The sequence below is a fragment of the Theropithecus gelada genome, chromosome 6 (assembly GCF_003255815.1).
Source record: "Theropithecus gelada isolate Dixy chromosome 6, Tgel_1.0, whole genome shotgun sequence".
Taxonomy (NCBI): domain Eukaryota; kingdom Metazoa; phylum Chordata; class Mammalia; order Primates; family Cercopithecidae; genus Theropithecus; species Theropithecus gelada.
In genome coordinates, this window is record NC_037673.1 from 109,254,437 (window position 1) to 109,280,243 (window position 25,807).

Consider the following 25,807-nt stretch of genomic DNA (forward strand, 5'->3'; position numbering starts at 1 on the left):
CCAAAAGGTGGAAACAACTCATATGCCTGTCAACAGATGAATGGATAAAGAATGTGGTGTATACCCATAATGGAATATCATTCAGCCTTAAAGAAATTAAGAAATGAAATTCTGCCCAGGCATGGTGGCTCATGCCTATAATCCCAACTCTTTGGTACTTGAGCCCAGTAGTTGGAGACCCACCTGGGAAGCATGTCTCTACTACTAAAAATAGAAAAAATTAGTCAGGCATGGTAGTGTACGCATGTAGTTCCAGCTGCTCAGGAGGCTGAGGTGGGAGAACCAAGTGAGCCTGGGAAGTCAAGGCTGTAGTGGCGCCACTGCATTCCAGCCTGGGCAACGGGAGTGAGACCCAGTCTCCAAAAAAAAAAAAAAAAAATTCTGAAGCATGCTACAATATGGGTGAACCTCGAGGACATTATGCTAAGTGAAATAAGCCAGACACAAAAGGATAAATATTGTATTAATGTTATTCTATTCCTAAATAGGCAAATTCATAGAGACACAAAGTCAATTAGAGATTACCAAGGCTAGAGGGAGAGGAGAATAGGGAGTTACTGTTTATTGGTTGCAAGGTTTTTGTTTGGGATGATAGAAGTTGGGGAAGTGGGTAGTGCTGACTATACTTAATGCCACTGAATTATACAATCACAAGTGGTTGATGTGGTAAATTGTATGTATATTGTATCACAATTAAAACACATGCTGGGAAAAGTGGAATGAAACTAAATTGAAAGTGTACAGTAACATGAGTCACTCAAAGCTATATTTTCTTCACATCACTTACTTAGGTTATTATTTTCCAGCTATTTTAGCAGCTGGTTATTTTTTTCTATAGGTTGGAATGTAAATAAACATTCTTATTTTATAGATGTATATTTTAGAAGTTCCTCCTGTTTATACTATTTAGCCAGTCCTCAAATTGCTATCATTTCAATATCTCAAATGACAAATTAATGTTTAAAATGTTCGTTTTAATTTAAACTTAAGAATTTTTTGGTAGGAAAATTATCTTAAAGCAATTTAGTAGCAAGATTTAAACTATTGCATGTCTAAGTTTAGGAATAATGCCCACATTTTAAAAACATCAATCTTAGCCAGGCACAGTGGCTCACGCCTGTAATTCTAGCACTTTGGGAGGCCAACGTGGGTGGATCACTTGAGGTCAGGAGTTTGAGACCAGCCTGGCCAACATGGTGAAAACCTTCACCGTCTCTATTAAGAATACAAAAATTAGCCAGGTGTGGTGGCATGTGCTTGTAATCCCAGCTACTCGCAAGGCTGAGGCAGGAGAATCGCTTGAACCTGGGAGGCGAGGTTGCAGTGAGCCAAGTACTGCGCTCCAGCCTGGGCAACACAGTGAGACTCTATTTAAAAAATAGTAATCTTTGTTATTTTGTAAAAATATAGTAAACATTTCATAAAAATTAATAGTGCTTATTAATAATTTAAAGCAGATTTCTAGGGTAACGATTACTACAGCTACCCATTTTCTGCTTTAAGAACTGTAGCCAATGTCCCTCAGCATTCCTTTACAGAGAAGTTCCATTTATGCATTAGAAGCAAGATCTATAAGCAGACATGGGATAAGGCAAGAGGTGTGGAAAGATATCTGTCTGTTTTTTTCTTTATTCTTTTTTTTTTTTTTAAGAGACGGAGTCTCCCTCTGTCACCCAGGCTGTAGTGCAGTGGTGCCATCTCGACTCACTGCAACCTCCGCCTCCTGGGTTCGGGTGATTCTCCTGCCTCAGCCTCCTGAGTAGCTGGGACTATAGGCGTGCGCCATCACGCCCGGATAATTTTTTGTATTTTTAGTAGAGATGGGGTTTTGCTGTGTTAGCCAGGATGGTCTCATCTCCTGACCTCGTGATCCATGCGCCTCAGCCTCCCAAGGTGCTGGGATTACAGGCATGAGCCACTGTGCCCAGCCGAGGTGTGGAAAGATTTCTAGCGGCAAGTATATTTGCTATTTCATACCTTTAGAGAACTCTTGCTTTGGTTGGGAAGCACTGACTAATATAAGAAAATACATTGATAGAATTCATGAAAATTTGGGTAGGAGAAGCTTTGCTAAAAATTTGATTCAACCAGCTAAACATATTCATGGGGTGCTTTTTTTGTGCTATTACATTATACTATAGATTCATATTTTATTTCTTATTGGAAAAACAGAATCAAAGTGTGAGGGGAAATGGCAGAAAACAGTATCAAGATTCACCTAATCAAAAGAAAAGAACAAATGGGCTTCAGCCAGCAAAGCAGCAGAATTCTTTGATGGTAAGAGTTACAGCTCTCACACTAAGTTGGTAGTTCATCTTCTGAAGAGTGAAACAAGGGCATTGCCAAAGAACAGGAATGTTACTTGCTTTGTTCTTATTTTAATTGATATACTAGTAGGATTTTTATGTAGCTGAATTGTGTACTATTCACACTAAAATTCTCTGGCTGCTCTTAATTACAAATTTATCATGTTGATTCAACTGTACATCTAATTTTTTATGTGGCTGTTTACATTTATTGTAATATCGTTGTGTACTCAAACCTGTTCTCAAGAGCAATTATTTGGCTGTTGCTCCGTGTTTTTCTAAATACTGTGTATTATTTCAATGAAGGTAAAAGTTTGGGGGAATTCATGTATTTTTTTCTCGAGGTTGATAGAGTTTAGAAAATTAAGAAAACAAACACACAGCACTCACAGCCAGTGCTATTGTCATTAGGCCTAATGACAAATAACTGAATAATTTAAAGCATTTTCTTTCATTCTTTTGTTTAGTCAGTCCTCCAAAAGTTAATTCATAACTAACAGTCTCCTGCGTTATCTTTTCTGTAAGTCCTGATGTTTGTATATTGGGTTTTCTTATTGTAGCTTCACCTGTTTTTCATTTATTGGTGAGTAATAATAGCAATTTCAAATTTTTAGCAAAAATATTTTACCTGAATTCCCTGGGTGTTTACTTAATTTGGGTTCTAATGATTCATTTCACTACTTTACCTTTATTATTATTTCTCTTCTGTCTGATAAAAGTGGTGACAAGGTGACAGAAACAGAGAAGACAATCTTAATATAATTCAACAGCTGTTTTTAACAAAAACTAGACAGATACTTTTTTTTTTTTTTTCTGAGATGGACTCTCACTCCGTCGCCAAGCTGGAGTACAGTGGCACGATCTCGGCTCACTGCAACCTCTACCTCACCGGGTTCAGGTGATTCCCTTGTCTCAGCCTCCTGAGTAGCTAGGACTACGGGCATGCACCACCATCCCGGCTAGTTTTTTTGTATTTTAGTATGAGACAGGGTTTGACCATGTTGGCCAGGATAGTCTCGATCTCCTGACCTCGTGATCCACCTGCCTTGGCCTCCCAAAGTGCTGGGATTACAGGTGTGAGCCACCGCTCCCGGCTGACAATAACTTATTGATAATATTGTACAAGTGTTAATTGTCCTCAAATTAATGTATAAGTTTAATATGATACCAGTAAGATTCCTTGTAGATTTTTTGGGAGAACTTCACAAATTACTCTTAAATTTGTCTAGAAGAACTTGAATAGATTTTTAGAAGTTGTTTAAGAAGGAAGTTAATGATGGAGAGCAAGTTATAAGCAGTTTTTTAAGAGAAGAAATAAAAGGCACTGATAAACATATGAAAGTATTAAACTGTATGTGTGGTCAAAGAATGTAAATTGAAATGGGATACATTTCTCCCATCAGATTGGCAAAGATGAAAAGAAATAACCCAGTTGTGTATTGAATGTATTGGTAACACATAAAAATTACTAATTGGTACAACCTTCTAGAGAGGAGTTTTGCTATATCAAAACCCTAAAAAAGTGTTCACCTTTTCCCTAGAAGAGGAATCTAAAGAATGTTTACCCCCTTTAGATGAAAACCTGGAAAACAACCTAAATATCCAAGAAAATGATGTTAAATACAGTATTGTAGATCTGTGCAGTAGATTACCATGAAGTTGCTAAAAATGACGATGTACATTTATTGAAAAAGGAACTTGTTCACAATATATTTTAAAATTATCGTTCTAGTATGTATCATATAATTCCATTTAAAGTTTGCAATTTTATGAAAAGATGTTAACACACATCTTCATAGGAAAAAGCTAGAAAGATATAATACTAATTAGCTCTGGGTTGAGAAATGTAATGAGTAATCTTTTTGTTTTTTTATATTTTTTGAGACAGGGCCTTGCTCTGTCGTCTAGAGTACAGTGGCATGTACATTGCTTACTCTAGCCTTGAACTTCAGGGCTCAAGCCATTTTCCTGCCTCAGCTCTTTTGTCTTTTTGAGACAGGGTTTTGCTCTGTCACCCAGGCTGAAATGCAGTGGTGCGATCTTGGCTCATTGCAACCTCTACTTCCTTGGTTCAAGCAGTCCTCCCACCTCAGCCTCCAGAGCAGCTGGGACTATAGGTGTGTGGCACCACACCCTACTACTTTGTGTGTGTGTGTGTGTGTGTGTGTGTGTGTGTGTGTGTGTGTGTGTGTATTTATTTATTTATTTTTTTGGTAGAAATAGGTCTCACCATGTTGCCCAGACTGGTCTTGAACTCCTGGGCTCAAGCGGTCCTCATGCTTTGACTTCCCAAAGTGCTGGGATTACAGGTGTGAACCACTGTGCCTGGCCACCTCAGCTAAATTAGTTAGCTCTGGCTGATTTTTATGTTTTAGAAATAAAGTATGTTGGGAGGTGACCTTGCTGGTCTCAAACTCCTGGCCTCAAGTGATCCTTTTGCTTCAGCCTCTCAAAGTGCTGGGATTACAGGCATGAGCCACCACACCTAGCCAATACTTGTCTGTTTTTTTGATGTCTTTATAATGTATATGTATGTAATCAAGAACTAAAAAAAATTGTAGGTGTGAAAAGTAAATACAAAAATACTGGTGAGAGAATGGGATGATTATATTCCTGGTTCAGTTTTCTCCCTGAGAAATTTGATAATACATCTTTTGATTTTTAGTAAGTGAAGTTAACTGGTGACTGTGTTGTATGTGTGTTTTTTTTTTTTTTTTTTAAACAGAAGTGCGAAAAGAAACTTCATCCACGGAAACTTCAGGATAATTTTGAAACAGGCAAGTCATTTCCTATCTTTTTATAATCTTTGCCTTGTGGGAATTGGTTTGGTTTACCTAACTTTTATTTTAGTGGGAGTATGCGACCTGTGATAGTTAGGCAGGAAGAGTTGCATATGTTCTGTAGAAAGAGTTCATATATGTAGAGTTCTCTAAGAAACTGGCTGAAACAAATTCATTTAGATGAAATTACTTCCCTTCAGACCGTGCTGTTTCTTTTATGAATGTTAAGCCTTAGTCCTATGCATGAATATTTTAAATACGTAAATAATTGTGTAAGGATTTGGGGAGAGTAGAAAGAATCCAGTATTGTAAAGGCTAGGAAACCTCATTCTCAGATCTATGTAAGGGGTGCACTGACTTTAGAAGGGGAACATTTTTGGGGGGTAATCACTGTGGTTCTTCCCGTATACACATTAGTAAATTTGTATGCCTTTTTTCCAATTAAAAGGAACATTTTTCCCTCTTTTGGAGGCAATGTTCAACTTTTTAAGGTGATACTAAGTATAGGTTTTATTAAAGATACTTGGAATTTCTCCTTCCTTGGTTATGAAAAGTAGGTGTGTTGTCTGATTTGGAAAGTAATCCTAGTGAATGTAGAAAGCTCTTTGTTAAATACTGATTTAGTAGATGCTACTTGGAAGTGCTGTAGATTTTTTTCTTAGGTGCTATTTTTGAATTGTATGCAATTTCCTGTGCAGTAGATACTCATTTATTCACCACCTAAATTTAAGGCTTTCATATAGAAAAGTCTTTAAGAAATGAAAAGCATTATTGTATTCTTTTTCTGTAATACTGTCTGTGATTTAAGCAAGATAATGCTATTTTAAAAGACATGCCTTAACTATATTATGGAAAGTTACTGTTAACTATGAAGAAAGGAATTATCATTACAATTTAGTTTGATATAGTCCCACTTTTTTATTTTTGTTTTTGTTACCTATGCTTTTGGGGTCATATACAAAAAAAATCATGGTGAAGATCGGTGTCAGAGGGTTTTTTCCCTGTTTTCTTCTAGGAATGCTACAGTTTCGGGTCTTGCATTTAAGTCTTTTATCCATTTCAAGTTCATTTTTATGTGTGGTATATGATAAGGATCCAGTTCTTTTGCATGTGGATATCCAGTTTTCCCAGCATCATTTATTGAAGAGTCTATTATTTCTCCTCATAGTATAGAGAAGTTATGGGAGTATAAGTCTTCTTAATAGGATTTTTTTCTGGCCACCTTGGGTGGTGGGGACATGTTAGGCGTATAGTGAAATCTAATTAACATATATTCAGAAATCAGTTATTTTACAGAATCTTTTAAAAGCCGTATATTCAGGGACATTAGAAAGGGTACACCATGCCAGCCTGGGCAACATAGCAAGACTTTTGTCTCTACAAAAATTAAAAATGAGCCAGGTGTGGTGGCACATACCTGTAGTCCCAGCTACTTATAAGAGGCTGAGGCAAAAGATCACTTGAGCCCAGGAAGTTGAGGCTGAGTGAGCTGTGATTATCACTGTACTCCAGCCTGGGCAACAGAATGAGACTCTGTCTCAAAAAAAAAAAAAAAAAAGGGTGCAGCACACCGCAACTTGGTATGTTGATCTTAGTTGGGCATTATATGGATATATAAAATTTTGAGTTGTGTTGAGAAGTATAAAAGGATTCATGTCCTGGGAGGCCTCATCCTCATTTCAGACTTACTTTCTGCCACAGTTTCTTGATGTCCATTCCAAACCTACTTTCTGGTTAAGTGCCTGGTCTGTTTAAAAGGTGGGGAAAAAAAGCCCAGATAAATTGGAGTTTTGTTGTACTATGATTTCAAAAATTTGGTTTTTTCTTTTTTTTTTCTTATTTTTTTCTTTTGCTTTTTGAGATGGAGTCGCTATGTCACCCAGGCTGGAGTGTAATGGCACGATCTCGGCTCACTTCAACCTCCACCTCCCAGGTTCAAGCCATTCTCCTGCCTCAGCCTCCTGAGTAGCTGGGATTACAGGCATGTGCCACCATGCCTGGCTAATTTTTGCATTTTTAGTACGGACGGGGTTTCACCATCTTGTCCGGGCTGGTCTTGAACTCCTGACCTTGTGATCTGCCCTCGTTGACCTCCCAAAGTGCTGGGATTACAGGCATGAGCCACCATGCCTGGCTGGATTTTTCTTTATGGTGATAAGTTCCTGGAAATCTTGGTAAACCCCAGCTTTATTTTTCTGTAACAAAATGCACATATAGGAGGCGAAGCACATGTAGGAGGTAAAGTTATGCTCATTTTGAAAGCAAAGGAATGTCAAGGGTCTTAATGACTGAGATTAAGATTTTGAATATGTGGAAATAATAATAGATTGAAAATGCAGTTGACTACCAGTTTAGGGAAAGGAAAATACATACTTTGGTGGTTCTATTTAGGGTTAGAGTCTGGGAAGATAAACATATACTCAAAACTAATTCTTTTGTAACAAAAGGCAAAGGGCAGTATTTGATTTCTTACTAAGGTTATTGAGCTTATTTATTTTGTTTTTTTTAAACAGATGCTGTATATGACTTACCTAGCTCCAATGAAGACCAGTTGCTAGAGCATGCCGAGGGACAGCCCGTGGCGTGTAATGGACATTGCAGGTTCCCCTTTTCATCCAGAGCCTTTTTGAGTTTCAAGTTTGACCATAATGCTATAATGAAAATCTTGGACCTTTGATAGCAGCAAATATATTGTAAATATCCCAGGATCAGAGACCTGTTGGATTTGAGTGGGTGTCTCCTCAAGCCTTACCTTTCTCAGGTGTTTTAAAGAAATGCAGGGAGGCAATGTTTCTGAAGACATTTTCTGTTTATAAGAGAGAGTAGAAAGAAACAAGAGTTTGCACTGTAAATGCAGTTATAACCTTTTATACAGATTTACCTTTTCAGTGTTTAGTACAAGGTTAAGTTGCTTTCTTTGAGGGCATTTATTCTGTGTGACTGTGGGTTTTATTTTGTATTCTGGTTGAGAAAATAATGTATTGAGTTACTGTCAAGTAGCCAAGTTAATGGGAATGCTCCATCTACCTGTTACAGTGATTGCAATAATAGTATATTGGAGTTTTTCAAAGAAACTTAATGCCCAATTATTAAATGAACACAGCTGAAATGTCGCATTTGTCGGGATTACAGGTGATATACTTTGGTGACATTTTGTACTTCTCTCTGCTTATAACCACTGAGGTTTTCTAATCTTCCTCTGGAGTTTCAGTGAAAGGATTTATTGAGAGCAGCTTCTGGAATATAATGTGCATGTCCATAATGAACTCTTAGCACTTCATAAGGACAAAGTCTGTAGCCTGGAGGGGCTTGAGTGGATGGGAGTTGATGCTGTGATTTTGAGCTGTGGTTACATGCAGTCAGTAAACCTGTGAGACTGCTGGAGGAAATGTAGCAGAGAGCATGGAGGCTGGGACCCAGCACCTACTTTGGGTCATGTCTTTACCATCCTGCCTCCAACCCTTTAGTCTTGTAGACTTTTATTCTTGTGGAAATTTCTTCTATATTCCAGTTGTATAAATATGTATGAAAAACTGACATTACTGGGTTTTACATTGCATCTCCAGTATTGATCTTTGGATCAATACTGTTATATTTGTTTTATTAGGTTCCAATTTGCAATAGTAGCAGTGACTGACATGCTTTTATTGGCCTGCTAAGCCCCTGGATGATGGAGTGAGAAGAAGGGAAGGGGTTTGCAGTTTACCCAAGTCCAAATAAAGCATTTCACTAGGTTACACGTTATGTATATGTGTTACACAATAGTAACATACGTAACTCACTCCTAGGAATGTATTTTGCTTCAGAATTTTTAAATTCACATAAGGATGGCAGTGCCCATTTTAAGGAGGATTTCAGCTATAATTGAGGACAATCACCAGGGTGTTAAGGGGGCTTTAGTGTTTTGGCTGCGTCTGACCTCATTGAAGGAATTTTTTGGGAATGGGGGGTGTTCGAGTATGTGTGTGTGTGTGTGTGTGTGTGTGTGTGTGTGTGTATCATGTGGGTTTTAAAAATCCTTTTTTTACAGTGGTATCCACAAAATACTTCTCTGCTTATAAATGTTATTGTAGAAATCTTTATTCTTTGTAGGTAGCCTATTTAATCGGGTTCCACTGAACCTCGTGGGACTTTTAAAAGAAGGGCTATTTAAGGAATTCACTTGGTAGTACTTTGCTTTAGCTTTTAAATGGCTTGATTTTAAAGGAGAAATTCTATTTATTAATGAAGGTGTCACCCTTTTGGTGCTAAGCAGGAGAATTCACAATTAAAGCAGTGTGTATGGAATTATGATATTCAGAATCCTGCGTCTTTTAATGTGACAAATGTTTGAATCCTGTGACCTTTGCTTTTTAATGCGTTGTATGATTGTGTTTGGAAGCTTTTACTGTCCTTTTCAGAAATACGGCTGCTTTGCTTGGGTCTCTTTGAGCCATATTTATAGTTGGTCCCAGCATTCCAGACTTCTGTTGTTAAAGGAGTGAAAATGTAGTTTGCCTGGCAGATGAATAATTTTCACTCATTTACTGTCTTCTGGAAACCATTTAACTTTTACTGTGGTTTTTTTTTTGGTATGTGTGTTTTTTTTTTTCTTTTCAAGTGCATACTTTGGCCAGTCTTCTGGTGCCTGTGGAGTTGGATTTGTCAGCTCTCAATACTGAAGCAAAAGAGATTAGTTACCGGAAGTATGGCCTCTAATGGTGTTGAGCCTTTTCAAGAACCAACAAATTATCTTTGTGATTACAGTAGTTTAACTATGGTTAAATGTTATTGCTGTTGCGCTGCTTTATTTAATGCACTGTGGAACAAAATATAAGGGTATTGTTGGGATGTGATTATGGTAACTTCAAGCTTTTAGCTCTCCTCAAAGTTTGAGGTTAAAAAAATGTTAAAAGATGTGAGTTAAAGTTTATGTGTGTGATGTGACTTAACTATGCAGAAAATATTTAAGTTGGATGTACCTGGTTTAGGTACATCTACTATACTTATTCCCTCAAACCTGGGTAATAGTTTCTCAGTGTTCAGGTTACCTTGAGAAAGGCCAAGCTTAGTGAACTGGATTTCTCCTTTGAGAAGTTTTAGTATGGTTTGAGGAAATCAAGTGATAAAGGAGTATGCTGAATATGCAATAATTTACTTCTACTGAGTGCTGCATTTTAAGAAGCTAGATGAGAAGAGTAGTCGGTTTGCTTCGTTATGTTTTGTCTTTGAGAGAGATACCGGTCTTGGAATTCACTTTTTAAATGTTATGTTCCAACCTTACATGTTCCAAGGTGCAGTGCACTGTGAATCTTTTATTTTAAAACAATTTGTGGGTGCTTTTATGTATAACTTTAATGATTTATAAGATGCTAAATGAATTGTTTTTGTACCTAACCATTGTAATCCAAAAGATAAGGGTGTGGTTTACATGCTTTTCAAAAATTTGTGTTAAGAAGTAGCAAATGAATGGTTTAGAATTTCAAATAGTGATACCCTCCTGAGACATGAGCATTTGGAGAGGCCTAATAGAACTCATATAGTGTGGGTGAAATTTGATTAAAGATGTTGGAAAATTAAGTTGGATTTTTGTATTCATATATAAAGGAAAGTCTCCCAATGCTGTCAAAGGAATTTTGGTCACTACTTGCTGTTCTGAGCTTTGAATATCCTTATTTTTCTATTAAATATCAGTTAGTAAGTATAGCTAATGAAGACATATAATGAAAGTAATTTTATGCTGTAAGATTGAGTTGGTACTTTTCCTTTTGAAGGCTTTAGTAATTTGTATGTAATGTCAAATAAAGGAATTCAAATCTGAGTAAATAACAGCCTTCTACTATAGGAATTAGATTCTTCTATAAAATTCACTATATTGTGTCCTATAGAGAAGTTAAGGTCTGAGTGCATGTGTGCGTTAAAAACACTACCTATTCTCTCACGGACCTATTTCTCATCCTTTCTCTTTTCATCTCCAACAGTTAAACGGTAAGGAAAGCAAAGTTAATTATAAAAATTAGACATTTTGCCAAGTTACTTTTCTTACCACAGTACCCTCTCTTGGCTTTTTTTTTTTTTTTTTAGACGGAGTTTCACTCTTGTTGCCCAGGCTGGAGTGCAATGGTGCAATCTCGGCTCACTGCAACCTCTGCCTCCCGGGTTCAAGCGATTCTCCTGCCTCAGCCTCCCAAGTAGCTGGGATTACAGGCATGCGCCACTGCGCCTGGCTATTTCTGTATTTTTAGTAGAGATGGGGTTTTTCCATGTTGGTCGAGCTGGTCTCTCTTGGCTTTTTATCTGTATTTTTGTACCAGTGGACCTCCCTGCCTCCTGAGACTGTTTTGATTGACATCTTTTGTGTTTCTATATTTTCTGAGGCAGTACTTTCTATGTTAATCATAGTAATAAAGTCAGATTCATTAACTTTTCTTCCTAGTAATTTTGACTTGGATTACTTTCTAGCCTGGGGGAATGGGGTTCATGTGTTGTTGTAACTTTAGATTAATAAGCAAGACTATTTTTTTTTTGTTTGAAGGTATCCTTTACATACCTTCTCTAGGTAAACAAGTGTTAGTAAAAACAATTTTGTCAAACGGTATTCCTCACAGCTTGGTAAAGTCTAGGTAGAGTTTCTCATTTTGTATTATGTCCTAAGACTTTAAAGTGCATTTGTCTAGTTGCCAAAAATTCTAAATATGAGATGATGATGGGCTTTCTCAGCATCTTTTTGCTTCCTAGAATTGAGTTACTCTTGAAGTCTGTACTCCTGTGTCAGAAAGATGGCAGATTGCAAATGGGCAATACAGGCTTTGCCCCATGCTTTCAAAGTAGGATTCTGGATTGCAGTTTCAAAAAATATGATAGATTATTGTTATAGAATCAGTGTCCTGAAGGGAGAAGAATAGCTATAGTTGCTGGGCAAAGAGTATAAGAAAGAAACTTTAGAGTATTTATCAATATTTGAGTGCTATATTATGTTCCAGGCTAGAAATGTGACCATTGCATGGCCTAAGTGTAGTCATTCATATATATATGAATATCTGTCTATCGTTATATATATGAATATCTGTATATGCACATGTATCGCCATTGTCGAGTGTTTTCTAGCCCTGGATAAAGTTAATTTTTTCGAAGTATGATTGCCAAGCAATCCAGTGAATTTAAAGTAATTTTTCTCACTTTAAAGACTGGTGGTGAGGAGTGGTGAGGAGTCTGGTCCTTCCTGTACTGATACTATAGAACTCCAGTCAAACTCGAGTGCACTGCTTTCTTACAGGAAGACAACTCAGAACACAGCCATAATCTGCTGTGGTGTCGGTCACATCACAGTGCTTATACATTTGTCCTAAATGGTGATTCATTCTTTTCCATCTAACTTCCTTGTGACAAACAGCATTTACTATGGAAATAGTAGTCTGTAAATAGGGAAAAGAGTGAAAGTTACTCTCATGCATGGGAGTGGACTTAAAGGGTTGACTTCCACCAGCTGAGTACAAACAAGTGTAAAGAAAAACTATGATAAAGTATGGGGGTCTTATCTTGAGAATTGTTCATAATGAAATCTTTAATCTGGGTTATCAGAGTAATGAAATCACCAATAAAAACATTCCATTTATCTTGGATCTTCTGTGGTTAGCAGAGGAGTATGGTCTAGCTATGTTAGCAGCTTGAAGGCACAACCTAAAAGGAATGAGCTTTCACAGGGTGCTTACGTTAGTTGGGTAGCATTGGTCAAAGGTACTCTGAAGAGTGAATGCAGAAATCAATTGCCTGTGTTTGTAACCGTGTCCCACATGGATCCTAATGTTTAGTAGACTTCAGTCTTTTAGTCCAGTAGAAGACTACAGCCCTGAATATGTGTTTTCTGCTTTTTGGGGGAAGATTTCCTGTAGGTGGTTGGGTGGTTTTTGGGTTATTGGCCACTGTTCGTTAAGTGCCATTTGAAGACCTGTTGTTTCTTAATCCTTTTTTTCTTGGTGTGACTGGCCAGGAAAAAGTCCATTGAGTTCTTTTTTTCTCCCTGGTGTCTTATCATTTCTATAGAATAATCCATCTTTTTAAATTTGTATTACATCTCTATAGCAAACCTGCCACAGACTTGCAAGTAGTGATTTTATCTTTCCTTCCTGAGAAGGTGATCTCACTTTTGATGTGTGGGTCACCTGTGGACACCTGTGCTCTTTTGAGTCTCAATGCTTGTAGCTTTCACATTGGCTTGGGAACAACAGACTTCTGTGTGGTTCTAGAGTGAAATGGGCAGTGTTCTGCTGGTCCTCAGTCTTTGAGAGGTCTTAGGCAACATCCTTAGTATAGTGGAATTTCTGAGGTCAAATTTAACATTTTAATGTATTCTCCTTTTAGTTCATTGAATCTGAGGTTCTAAATCTGTAGCTTCATTTTGAGCACAAGTCTGCATTGTCATTTTTTAAGTTTTAAGAGATTAGCAAGTATATGCTTTTGTGATATGTAGGAATAGACTGGCAGCAAATGAAAGTAAAGGTTATCAACTGTGAATGAAATTTAGATAATTCTTCAGCGATTGGTTAATTAGATGGGTTAGTGCTTTTGGAACATATAACAGTAGACTTGTATTCTTTATGCACTATACATATGATACGCACTGACAGAAAAGCACAGAAGACATACTGCTAAGAGTTTCTTTGTGCATTTCACTACTGTTCTAGGGGACTGCTGTCTCTTTGGTTCCTTTTAGGTTTGTGTTAGGATGTTGCACAAGTAATCATTTAATGTTAAATGCAAATGTCCAAAGAAATGAGTCTTAAAGTTCTTTGGTCATATTTCACTTAAAAGTTAGGACAGGAGACAGCTAACCTGACTTCCATTTTACAAATATTAGAAACTTTCTTCAATAACAAAAATAGCGAAGGACAATAAAACCATAAACTATTTTGCTTTATGTCTATTTTAAAAAAATAATTGTTTTGAAGTTTGCTTATTAGCGTAATACCTTATAGTACTTTTAAAAAATCATCCTTGGTAATTATTGACTTATCCTATATCCATGTACAATTCAGTTTTATCTGTTAGCTTTAATAAAAATTGAAAACAATCTAAGAATAAAATAAACAGAATTATAGTTCATGTATTAGCATTTTTAAGTGATGTTCTCTTAATAAGATTGTCTTTTGTCTAACCAAAATAGGGCATACAAATTAGTTTGGATGGGAAAGGGGATAAGACTTGACTTTTTAATACTGTGCCTATTTCCAAAACAAGATTTGATGTGGCTTTTTATGCTATGCTTTAAAGACGTTCCTGGAAGATACAGAGTCTTTAAACAATTTGGGAGTAAGTTTTAGTCAGAAAAAGGTGAAGATATTTATGCTGAGTCATGTTAAATTATTTTGAGACCTTTTGCTGGTAGACAAAAACTGAGGAAATGTTTCACTAAGTATATTATGGTCAATGAAAAAACCGGACTTTAGAGTAAATGTGATAACCAAGTAGATTTGTGAACTTTATTTCTTTAGTAATTATTTTTGTCTTATGTGAAATGATTTAAGCTTTAATTTTTGTCTAGATTATAGCAGTGTTTTATTTTACCTTATAGGGCATTTTAATGCTTGGAGAAAGACTGTATAAGTAAACCTACTTCAAGTGATTCTGTTCATGGTATTAGAGTTCTTGGTGCTCTTTTGGAAATTGTCAAACATTTACTGATAGCAGAAAAGGAACCCCAGAACACCTGTAGTGTTCACCTTGTTATAAGAACTGAAACATTTAGAACAGGTTTTACTTTGTTTCTAGATTTATGTTGTTGTAGGTGAACAGCAACTTTGTCTTTTTCCCTCAGTGTTAACGAAAGGATAAAGACTGACTTTTACCTCTGTTGCTGGGTATGACTATCAAAGGATTTCCAGTGATTCATGTTTGTGAATTGGAGTTTAAATGTTTTCAGGATTACTGTAATTCCAAAGACCCACTAGAATGTCAGCTGTACTCTGTACTCTCCACTGACAAAATGAACAGAATCCTATGTCTTAACAGTTAATGCTCTAATTTTTTGAAAGTTTTTTGATGTAAATGATAGGTTAGAAACTAAAAGCCTTTTAATCTTACAAAATACAATTTGAATGATGGAAGGTTGTTCAGATACTGGCTTTCTGTAAAAACATCATTGTGTTAGATTGTTTGTAATGTCAATAAAATTGGCTGCTTGGCAGTTTGTGACTACCTTAGCTTGGTTTCTGCTACCGTTACTTGTTATCTAGGTTCTGAGCTGCTCATTGTGGTTGCTGTCTCTTTGGACCAATACAAATGGCAAGTATGAGATGAACATGATAAAAGTATGTTTATGTAACAGGAAGAAGCTGGGCGCGGTGGCTCATACCTATAATCCCAGCACTTTGGGAGGCCGAGGTGGGTGGATCATGAGGTCAGGAGTTCGAGACCAGCCTGACCAACATGGTGAAACTAAAAATACAAAAATTAGCCAGGTGTGGTGGCGCGCGTCTGTAGTCCCACCTATTTGGGAAGCTGAGGCAGGGGAATCCCTTGACCCCAGGAGGCGGAGGTTGCAGTGAGCCGAGATCGCACCGCTGCACTCCAGCCTGAGCGAACAGAGCAAGACTCCGTCTGGGGGAAAAAAAAAGCCAGGAAGAAATATTGTAGAGTCTCTGCAAAAATGAAACTACCTCAAGTTTGTTGCTTTAAAGCAAGATTATAGTTTAAGGCTTGAGATGTGAATTCATTAGGTATTTAAAATCCAGCAATTCTTAAGTTTGTGCTAGAATCAGGTTTTGCAATAGGAATACTTAACCTTGGATCTCGGGGGAAAAGAAATACATTCTTTTCCATTAGAGACCTTAGCTATATGATAGTAACTTTTATCTAAAATTTTCAAAAGGAGAGTGATCAGTGTGTTATACTTAATGTCAAAGTTACTTTCCTTCCATAGTGAAAACTTGAGAACATTTTAATCTTTCTCTAACAGACGTGTTGCAATGCTGCTTGCCATCTTGTTGTCCTATATGACTTCCTTGCATTTCCAGTCTTTGATTACATTCTCTGTTTTAATGATCTTTAAGAGGGGAAAAGACTCTTCAATAGATAGCTTCTTATTTATGCCAAATTTTAAAAAGCCAAATAGAAATGGGCTCTAAAGGAGGGTTCTTTGGCCATTTTGATCTAATAATAGTCTTATTTCCAGCCCCCCCCGCTTTGATTAGATGCTTGATTTCATGTGAACATCATGGATTTGATATTTGTCTGTATGACAAACAGTTCTACAGAAGGATAGCCTTACCCTTTAAATAACACAGTTAAGGTACACTGTGGAATTAGAAATATTTATTCAGAATATAAGAATGTTTGTAAAATATTATAAATGTCTCTGTATAAATAAATGGAGTTTTTAAAAAACAGTTCTATATCAAATAACACAAAGTAGCTATTTTACAGCAGCTAAAACTAAAGGCATCTGGAAACATTTAAAGAATACAAGTGAAGAATTAAAAAATTACAAGGTATAGTACAGTGTTAAGTAGCAATTTTAAAATGAGACTTTCAGTACAAACAGTAGAACAATACTGACAAATGCAAACTTAGTCACATGTGCTTTAATAACTGACAATACATTCAAGCAGGTTTTTCTAATTCAAGTGTACAGCACATTTTCAAATAATAGGAAACAAATCTCATGCAAAGTAAGTCTTGACAAGATGTCTAAAAACTGATTAGAACTAGAAAAGAAGTGGACATGTTTTATTATCTTTGCATTAGGTTCAAACAGAAGCAGATTATCAGGGGCTGTTACTCACTTGCCATTCCTGACATGAGCACTATAAGTGAATACTATGAGTTCTACAAACAGAACATTTTTCCACATGAATTTGATTTGCAAAAAGTGCAAAAGTGAATGGTAGAGCCAGAATTACTAAGTACGGCATCAGTGTGAATGTGGGGGAAATTTGTATATAACTTGCCTTGTTCTGCTGAGCTGATATTTCACCTGATTAGCAGATGAATGACTGTGGAAAGATTAAGTACTAGTCAAGGATGTGGTTTTTCACAGCAGTCGATGTTTCCGGGACTGAATGATTTCTTCATCTTGGTCACATGCAAAATTTCACCCAGATGTAATGTGATAAAGAATTTACCCAATGTAACCTTTAAGCAAAAATATATGGTGGTCTGCATGTGAAACTGTCTATCTCTACACAGGTATTAGCAAAACAAGAATACATGAACAGCTGCTATCAACTTGTGTACTTTTTTTCCACTTGTTTATATTTTAACAGCCACTGAGAGATGAGTGATGCTGTGGTGACAGCAGTCAGCATTATTTCTTAGAGAATACAAATGTATTAAGTTAGAGTAATTTCAGGTGTGCGAAACAGGAGCTGCTTCTGAAGGCCACAGGTTTGGAGCTTACTTTAACCTGACCTATATAAACATAAGATTTGTAGGATGTGGATAAATTTTAAGTGAATTTTTATTTTGTAACCAGTTACGCCTCTTCTATAAACTCTGTAAGAGTGCTCAAAGGTGAATCAAACTTATATCATTCCTTGTCAAATAGGCTGTTCCCATTGGATAAGAAAAACTGCTATATGTTTTCCTGAAATATTTTATAGTGTTCTATAAAGCCATCACCTTCTGCAGAAAAAAAATGTTACTTATGCTGTACCTCCCCAGCCCTCGCTGAAAACTTTGGTAGTCCTATGGCTGCATCCTAATCAAGGTCAGTGCAGATATCTCAACCATTACAGGAGTCTCTTACTATTTTGGCTCTACAAATATTCTAAGTAGTAGTTCTGTTTCCTGAGTCTAGAAGTAGGTGGAGCTGTAAATAGTTTAATAGAATGATAGGGACATACTACCAATTAAGAATTTGCAAATGGTTTAAAGCCTTATGAAAAGACAGTTTCAGAAATGTTTTTTTTTAATAGTCTTGATATCACTTTATTTAAAGCTTGATAATCCAAACTCTTGAGAGCTATTAAGGTTGATTGATAGACTTAAGGTGATTGCTGGATAATTCTTGTGGGCCATAGGAACACCTTCAGAAGGGAACAGGCAACTATGGAGGTTCTTTAATTCATGCCAGTGACATGGGCAGTCCAATCTCGATCAGGTAACTATGGGTCACTTTTTTTTTTTTTCATTTAAAATAATCTAATCTGTATCCAGTCAGGAACCAGAAGACTTTCAGATAGTTTCATGTTTTCCTTATAGTGGTAAATTTCTTACTACTTCCTAACAAACAGCTTTTAAGAAAAAGCCTGTGGGCTCTAATTTGGACTGCCTTTTGGAGTAGAATGTCAAGGCAGTGACTTAGAATTCTGTCCCTCTTAAAATACTGCTGCAGGCTCAGAGAAGACTTAGTGCATGCATCTGAAAGGAGAATTAAGCAGTTAATTTTAAAAGTGCTAAACATAACATTTGTTTCAGGCAGCATGGATATTAACTAACTTCAGAAAACTAAGTTTCAATAAGGAATCCTGCTGTTCCCCAGTCTATGACAGGTTTTGTAGCTGGTAAGCTCATACTGATGGCACTCCATCTATGGACAGAAGTCTCTTTTGCTTGTGATTTGCACAGTTGGTTTTGTTTGCCTCAGTCCAACAATGAGAAATATATTCCAAGGGAACTGTGAAATGGGTCCTTTTGCCCCGTGCCCATTTCTTCAAAAGCCAAAGACTGAATTCTGAACACAGATGGTTACTGACTAAAAAGGGGGGTAACCATTGAGGAAACTAGGGAGAACAATTCAAAATACGAAATCCAAAGGTTTTTAAACTCATATAAATTAGAATCAAGATCATTGTTTACCCTCAGTGGAGATATTAAGAGAAAAATTCACGTAGAGCCAGGTTATACACAAAGGAAAATTACCCAGGCACCTGCAAGCATTTAACTTAATCAGTATAGTTCAGTAGCTCCCACAATTAGCATAATCAAGTGCCAGCCAGTTCACCTTCAAGGATTGTGTCTTGGGGAGTATTTGAAAAATACAAGGAAAGGAAGAACTTTTATAGCTTTTTTATTATACATATTTATAAAAGTAACACTTTTGCCTGCAAAATAGTTTTTACCCAAATCATCACATATTTGAAAGTATTAAACTAAGGTCAGGTAGAATGAATAAAACTGGGGCCTTTAACAGAGAAGCTGAAGCTGCCTTTGCCTGGGTGAATTAAAGGGCCAAGAAGGGGAGGTTCTCTGATTTTACCTGGAGCAAGAATGGAGACAGAAGTCAGTAGGCAAGATATTATTCCTGCTTCAGCCACATGTTTCTGTGTCTTTGAAAATGAAAACTGTCCATTTGATGCCTGCTTAATCACAAAAGAGCCATGCACATCCCACTTTGCTCAAGGGAGGACGTTTCCCTAGGCAAGCTGGAAAAATGGTGAAAACTGACTTTTTTTTCTTTTTTTGGCTTTAGCCAAAATATTTTCCTCATGACAAAATGCAACTTTATACGACAAGTAAAAATTAATTTTTAAAAAAATCACAGGAATGGCCAGGCACAGTGGCTCATGCCTGTAATCCCAGCACTTTGGGAGGCGGAAGTGGGTGGATCACCGGCGGTTAGGAGTTCGAGACCAGCCTCACCAACATGGTGAAATGGTCTGTTAAAAATAACCAAAAATTAGCTGGGTGTGGTGGTGGGCACCTGTAATTACAGCTACTCAGGAGGCTGACGCAGGAGAATCGCTTGAACCCGGGAGGCAGAGGTTGCAGTGAGCCAAGATCACGCCATTGCACTCCAGCCTGGGTAACAAGAGTGAAACTCCATCTCAAAAAAAAAAAAAAAACAAAACAAAACACAGGAACTAACTTTGACCGTATGATGGATAGAAACCAGTGGGCATTTTCATAGTGATCAAAGCACCCCAAAGCCGGTCCTTCTAGACTGAAACCAGTTGATTTTTTGTTTTGTTTTGGAGATGGGCAGCCCCGCTGCTGGCCTCTCAGTGGTTGCTTTTCGTATAGAACTGTCTACCCTCTGAATTGGTGGCTGGAGTATCCTCCATTGAACAGAAGGCTGTGGAATTTGTATCATGCTCTGAAAATAGACCCACCCATAGCTCATGGACACAGACTCTACTGCAGAAACCTCATCAAGTTTAATTTGTAGTCAGCTGTGGCATTGGAACATGTTTTTCATAGGGAACTTTGGATGGATTCTCTGGTGCTACAGAAAAAAAACAGTAAATGGTCCTTCAAGTGTATCAGTGTAGAACAGAGATGGGGTAAAACTGAAAAAGAATAATGAATTTGTTTTAAGATGGAAGACCTTCCTGAAAGAATTCAGGTACTTTGGTCCTGCCTAGCCCTGTGAGCACTTTGCTTGAACTTTAACCTTTTAAGCACCATATGCTAACCATCACCATGTATCTGGGGGCAGAAAAGAAGCCTTAACAACCATTCCTTCACCCTGTCCCCATCATGACAACAGGAGCTAAGTCTTGAACTGGGGGTTAAGCACACTCTTAAGTAGGCGTGATCAGTTTTGCAAAATGTTCAGTATCTCAATGTCTTGTCCTTAGGTAGAGACAGGTCCAGAGCTACAAATGTACCCATGTGGAAGAGATCTGATTCAACAGAACAGCAATTATGTAGGGCCCTGGGGCAGGAAGTGCTAATGTTTCTCTGCTCTTGAAGAAACCCCTGATAAAATTTTAGTTCCACTATAGGTATCAAAAAGATTCTCAACTCGAAGTCTTGGATATTAATAAGGCTCCACTGAGAGGGAGAAATCCCAGAATCAAGAGAATGCTCCCTTCCTTGGCCCTGCCTCCAAAATGAAGGTTGAAGGAAGTTTTTATTCTCTTAATACAAAATTGTTCAGGCACAGTCCTGGTGGTGGTCTGTAACTTTAGTGTATCTGGGACTGTAACACCTGTCTACCCTCTTCCCATGACCTGTAACTCCCAGAGAACACCTCTTATGACCGCCTCTATCTTAAAGTTGAGACCTGGGACTTGAAAACCAAAGCCTTGCTGCAGTAAACACATCAGCAGTCCTTTTAAATGCTGGAGGCACATACACGTCTGTTTTCCCATGAAGCAGGAGGAAAGAGGAGAAACTGGAGATCCTAGAAGAGCCCACCATCTACCAAAAAGAGGATAGAATGGAAAATCTTGCAGAAACAAATGCCTAGGATCCCACTGATGCACAGCCGCCAGACCAGAAGAGGAAAGAGAGAGTGAATGCTGAAAGCAGAAACAAGGTTCTGCTGAGCAGGCACAGAACATGTGTTGACATGCTGTTGTGGGCCAGGGAGGCAAGAGTGGGCACCTCTGGATACAGTCCACTGTGTCACCATGGTCAGTCCACCCCAAGGGCTGAGTTGGGGCACTCCATTGTCCAAGTGCCAACCTACCTGCCAGCCTTCCCTTTCCTCCTCCTCCCAACAAGTACATGGGCCCTTCTGTCCTCAGTGGCCTGCTGCAGTTTACTTCCCACGGCAGAAGTCGGGTGCGTGAGGGCTGATTAAAGCGAAGTTTCATTGGTGTGTGGCCTGGAGTTCTCCTCCTCCAGCAGAGCTATTCTTTGCTTGAGCATCCTCACTTGGGTCTCATGTCTCTCCACCATGGCCATCATCTGCGACTCTAACTTCTTCAGTTTGTTTTGATGCTTCTTCTTTGCTTTCTCATAGGCAGCCACCAGGTTGCTAGGTGGGAATGAAGGGAAATTAGTATGAAGATTCATAGATCACTCAGCCTCTTCGGTAAGAATCTGAAATCTAGTGGTGAGAGGAGGGACAGCATCAGGATGTCAACACTCAATGGCCAGTCACCTACTGGCTTAACCCTGATGAAACCAGCTGGATTGCTAGATGCTGGTCACTCTCACATATTAGAAGGGGTTCTAAGAGTCAAACCAACAATCCAATTTGGCCAAGTCCAAAATGGATGAATACCAATAGTGGGCCTATTTGTTCCTCCATGGTTGCTTGCAACATATACCCTTACAGGAGTGTATTCCTGAGGCACTGCAATCAGTGACCATACCTGGGATGAGAGCAGAGAGGTTGTTCTTGTTCCAGCTTCCCTTTGTGCTTTGGGCTGGTGGGACTCAGAGTATTAAAATAAGCCATAAGCCAATGCTGCAAAGCCAAACATTAGGCTTTTGAACTGCCCCCACCAGAGCCTGGTGGGTGAGGGTATACAATGAGCCCAGGTAAGTCCAGTCCATGTACAGTCATTACCCTTATAGCTGTTCTCCCAGGCAGTTTGAGGACTCACCCCAGGGACTTGTAAAACCCATTCAGGAGGTCTGTGAGGTCTTGCTTTTATTTCCAACTACAGAGCTGGATGATGCCAGGTGTTCTCAATAGACATCCACAGAACATTGACTGCAGAAGCAACCGTCAGAACCCAGCTGTCTTCTATTAAGCCAGACGTTAAAGATTTGCAGAATTGTAAGACCAGTGCCACTTCCTAATTATTTCTTGGAAAATAGTTTTTCATAAAAATGCCATTTTTTTTTGTAAATGAAATAAAAACTTTAAAGAATTTATCTTGGTTTTAGTTTCTAACAATGAGAAGTATCAAGAAATACAACTTAAAGGAACAAAAGCTCTTTGAGGTCCTCTGTTTTTTATAGAGAAGAGTCCTGAGCCCAGTCTTAGAGCAGTATTTCCTAAAGTATTCCCGTGGAGATTGTGTTGCTCAAATAAATTCCATAGCCAATTTTGTTTGGAAAATACTGCTTAAACAGATTTTTTATTCTATGACTTCTCAGAACCCTTAAGATACATAATATCAGGAGGCACATACCACAGTATGCTACATTTGGCCAGAGGATGTTGTTACTGAGCATTTCTTAGTTTCCATGAACATCTTGGGAGATGTCGCTCTAAGGAAGACCAGGTTCTTAGAGCACCAGGTAGGGACTCACCCACTCTCTAGAGTTAGTTCTCAAGAGTTAGGGAAATGTCCATCCCTGGTGCTGTCTACATGCGGGGTGTCAGTCCAAGTTCCACCGGTGGAGGGCGGTGGGGGCTGGGTATAGGGAGATTTTTACCTGTTGGCTCGCTTTAGATCATTCACGAACTCTGCGGATTGCTGATGTCGGATTTCACTGCTCTTGGTGAGTCTCTCCAAGGCACTCACCAGCTCTTGAACTCTGGCCTTCAACTTCTTTTCTCTGTATCAAGGAGAGACAAAATATGCCAGGAATAGTTTGAGATGATGCTGGAGTTGCCCACTACCTGGGAAGTGGTGACAGGAAGAGGAAGGTTTAGTTTGCAAAGCCTAAAAGCAAGGGAGAGAAAAGATACTAAAGGGCCCAGCAGCGCTGCTGTCACCTGAATGAATTCCTTCTCAAATGCAGATTTAACCCATTTCTTCAATGGCAAGGGCTTTTTAAAGATCTTCATGTGTCAAAGAAACAAGACAGAAATTTCTGTTTCTAGTCTTTTAGCTAATCTAGAAGTTCCTTTCTACTGCTGGCATACCAGATCCTCAGCAATGAGTGCAGCCTGACTACAAACCCCCATCTCAGTCTCCATCCCTTTCTTTTTCAAGTGTCCTAAGTATCTCCTGAACCACTTAGATTCAGCAACCTACCTTCAACAGGTCCCCACTCATTGAGACCAACATGATCACACCTTGCCAAAAACAAAAATTGGTAGAGGGAATAGATACGATACTCTTCTCATTGTAAGGGTCCTTATTTCCCATGAAATTACATTTGCATTTTTGACTACCTGCCCTCCATAGGCAAAGCAGCTTCAAGTTCTATGGACTCTCTACTACTTTGGTAAGGTAACCCAAGCTAATTGACTTAGAGTCAGTTCAGGGAGGTTTCCAGTGTCCAGTCAGCTCATTGCCTTCCTCTAATTCCCACGAGACCCAGCAGGGAAACACTAATCACTGCCTTCCTGACGACTGTGATTCCAAGATCCCTCTATCACATGCACAGTGTTCCTCCACTTAATATCACACTCAGCACTATGTCAGTGTATTATGTGCTGGAGCCATCAGGCTCCCCCGTGGTCGTGTCTGGTTCCAGAGTGGCAAGGACCTTACTTGGTTTGGTTCCCCAATGAACTCCCAGCGCTGAGCACCATGCCTGGGTGACAGCTTCTAGTGACTGTTAAAACAGCTTTAGAACAACTCACTGAAGGTAATGTATGTGATTCTTTGGGACATATTAAGAAACCAGGATTTAGGGAAGGAATTCCTCTAAAAAGGACTCACTGTATGTAGAATGTAAATTTGCATGATTAATTTATAAGACAATTGGGTAGGATCTAGCAAAATAATAAATGAACATGCCCCTTGACTAAGCAACTTGACTTCTAGGAATTGATTTTACAGTGATTATCAGGAGCACAGTTCCTAAAGATACATCACTTATACTTGGATTCACTGAGGCACTGGTTACAATAATGCCTAATAAAGGGAGACAACCAGGGAACTGGTTAATCACAGCCTACCCATGCTACTGAAATGCTCTGCTTGAAAAATATTTTTAAAATGCAGATGGAGGGCCGGGGGCAGTGACTCATGCTTGTAATCTCAGCACTTTGGGAGGCTGAGAAGTGTCGATAACTTGAGCTCAGAAATTCAAGACCAGCCTGGGCAACATGGTGAAACCCCATCTCTACAAAAAATATAAAACTAGCCAGATATGGTGGGTCATGCCTGTAGTCCAAGCTACTCAGGAGGCTAAGGCGGAAGGATCGCTTGAGCCCAGAAGGTCAAGACTGCAGGGAGCCATGATCCTGCCACTACACTCCAGCCTGGGCGACAGAGTGAGACCATCTCAAAACCAGATGGTCATGCATTGCCTTGGAAGGATATCTGATACATTAAGCAAAAAGGGTGAGTTGTAAAGATGCCATTTTTGTAAAAACTGAAAAGCTGAGTGTGAATATCTGACACTGTAGTAAGAGACTAGAAGGTGAAACACAAACTCAACAATGCTTAACTCATGAAGGGGGTTGACGGGAGGCTTTCATTGTCTACTTCACTCACTTTTGCGTCGCCAGATATTTTTACAGTTTTGTATGTTTTGTGTAAAGTGCGAGTTAGAGTCGTATAAGAACGGCATGGGAATGTGACCTCAGGTGAGAAGGCTCCTTTCTGGTGCCCAAATGGTTCAGACCCTGGTTCTCCTTTCCCGGCTCTTCATATATCTAATCTTGTACATTTCTGCCTTTAGCTACGACAAAGGTAAGTCAAGGTCTCCAAACTGATCAATGAAGGAAGGAATTACAACATAAAATCCAGGCCTGCTTTTGGGAGAAAGGATGGAAGAGGCAGGATCTTTAACGAAAGTCTAGCAACCAGCCGTCAGCCCAGAACTCATTTTTCAGTAAGTCCTCCTACCCGAGGGGCTAAGCCGGAAGGAGCGTGTGTTTCTCCTGGGCCCTAGCAGCCTCCAGGACATCTCAGATCTGGCTGCATTTCCTCCCGGCATTGGAGAGTGGCAGCATTTCCTACCAGCAGTGAGGATGGTGTTGCAGGAGGGGAGCTCCCTTCCTCCCCACCCGCCCCCGCAGCACCTCCTCAGCCTTCCCAGCAGCCCTCCTCCAGCAGAGGGAAGCCAGAGACTCCTGCTTCCCTCCAGCTAAAAAGAGCAGGGAAGGGTTTTTTGCCCTATATTTTATTACCATTTAGAACCCTTTATCTTTCATTCTAATGTTGATTAATAGTGTAAAAGGAAAAAAAAACTGGAGAGAGTTAAAAATGTAACCACAAACTCAGTAAGAAATTCACAACAAAAAACTCTGGGATGCTACCTAGAGCAGTCAAATCCCCT

At 38.7% G+C, this 25,807-nt stretch overlaps 2 protein-coding genes across 5 annotated transcripts in view; one reads left to right on the plus strand and one right to left on the minus strand.

Annotated features, from left to right (window-relative positions):
- The window catches only part of DCP2 (decapping mRNA 2), a 42,288-nt gene extending 27,024 nt beyond the window's left edge, over positions 1–15,264 (plus strand). For 2 of the 3 annotated variants that reach the window (XM_025387471.1, XM_025387473.1), the window contains 3 exons: positions 2,173–2,277; positions 5,032–5,083; positions 7,600–15,264. In XM_025387471.1, coding sequence (XP_025243256.1) covers positions 2,173–2,277; positions 5,032–5,083; positions 7,600–7,763 — 321 coding nt within the window. In that variant the 3' untranslated portion in view covers positions 7,764–15,264. The remainder of the gene's footprint in view (positions 1–2,172; positions 2,278–5,031; positions 5,084–7,599) is intronic. The other variant, XM_025387472.1, reaches the window with a different exon arrangement.
- Positions 15,265–20,138: 4,874 nt separating this feature from the next.
- The window catches only part of MCC (MCC, WNT signaling pathway regulator), a 466,526-nt gene continuing 460,857 nt past the window's right edge, over positions 20,139–25,807 (minus strand). For both annotated transcript variants that reach the window (XM_025387469.1, XM_025387470.1), the window contains 2 exons: positions 23,063–23,185; positions 20,139–21,707 (listed from right to left, as the gene is read on the minus strand). In XM_025387469.1, coding sequence (XP_025243254.1) covers positions 21,527–21,707; positions 23,063–23,185 — 304 coding nt within the window. In that variant the 3' untranslated portion in view covers positions 20,139–21,526. The remainder of the gene's footprint in view (positions 21,708–23,062; positions 23,186–25,807) is intronic.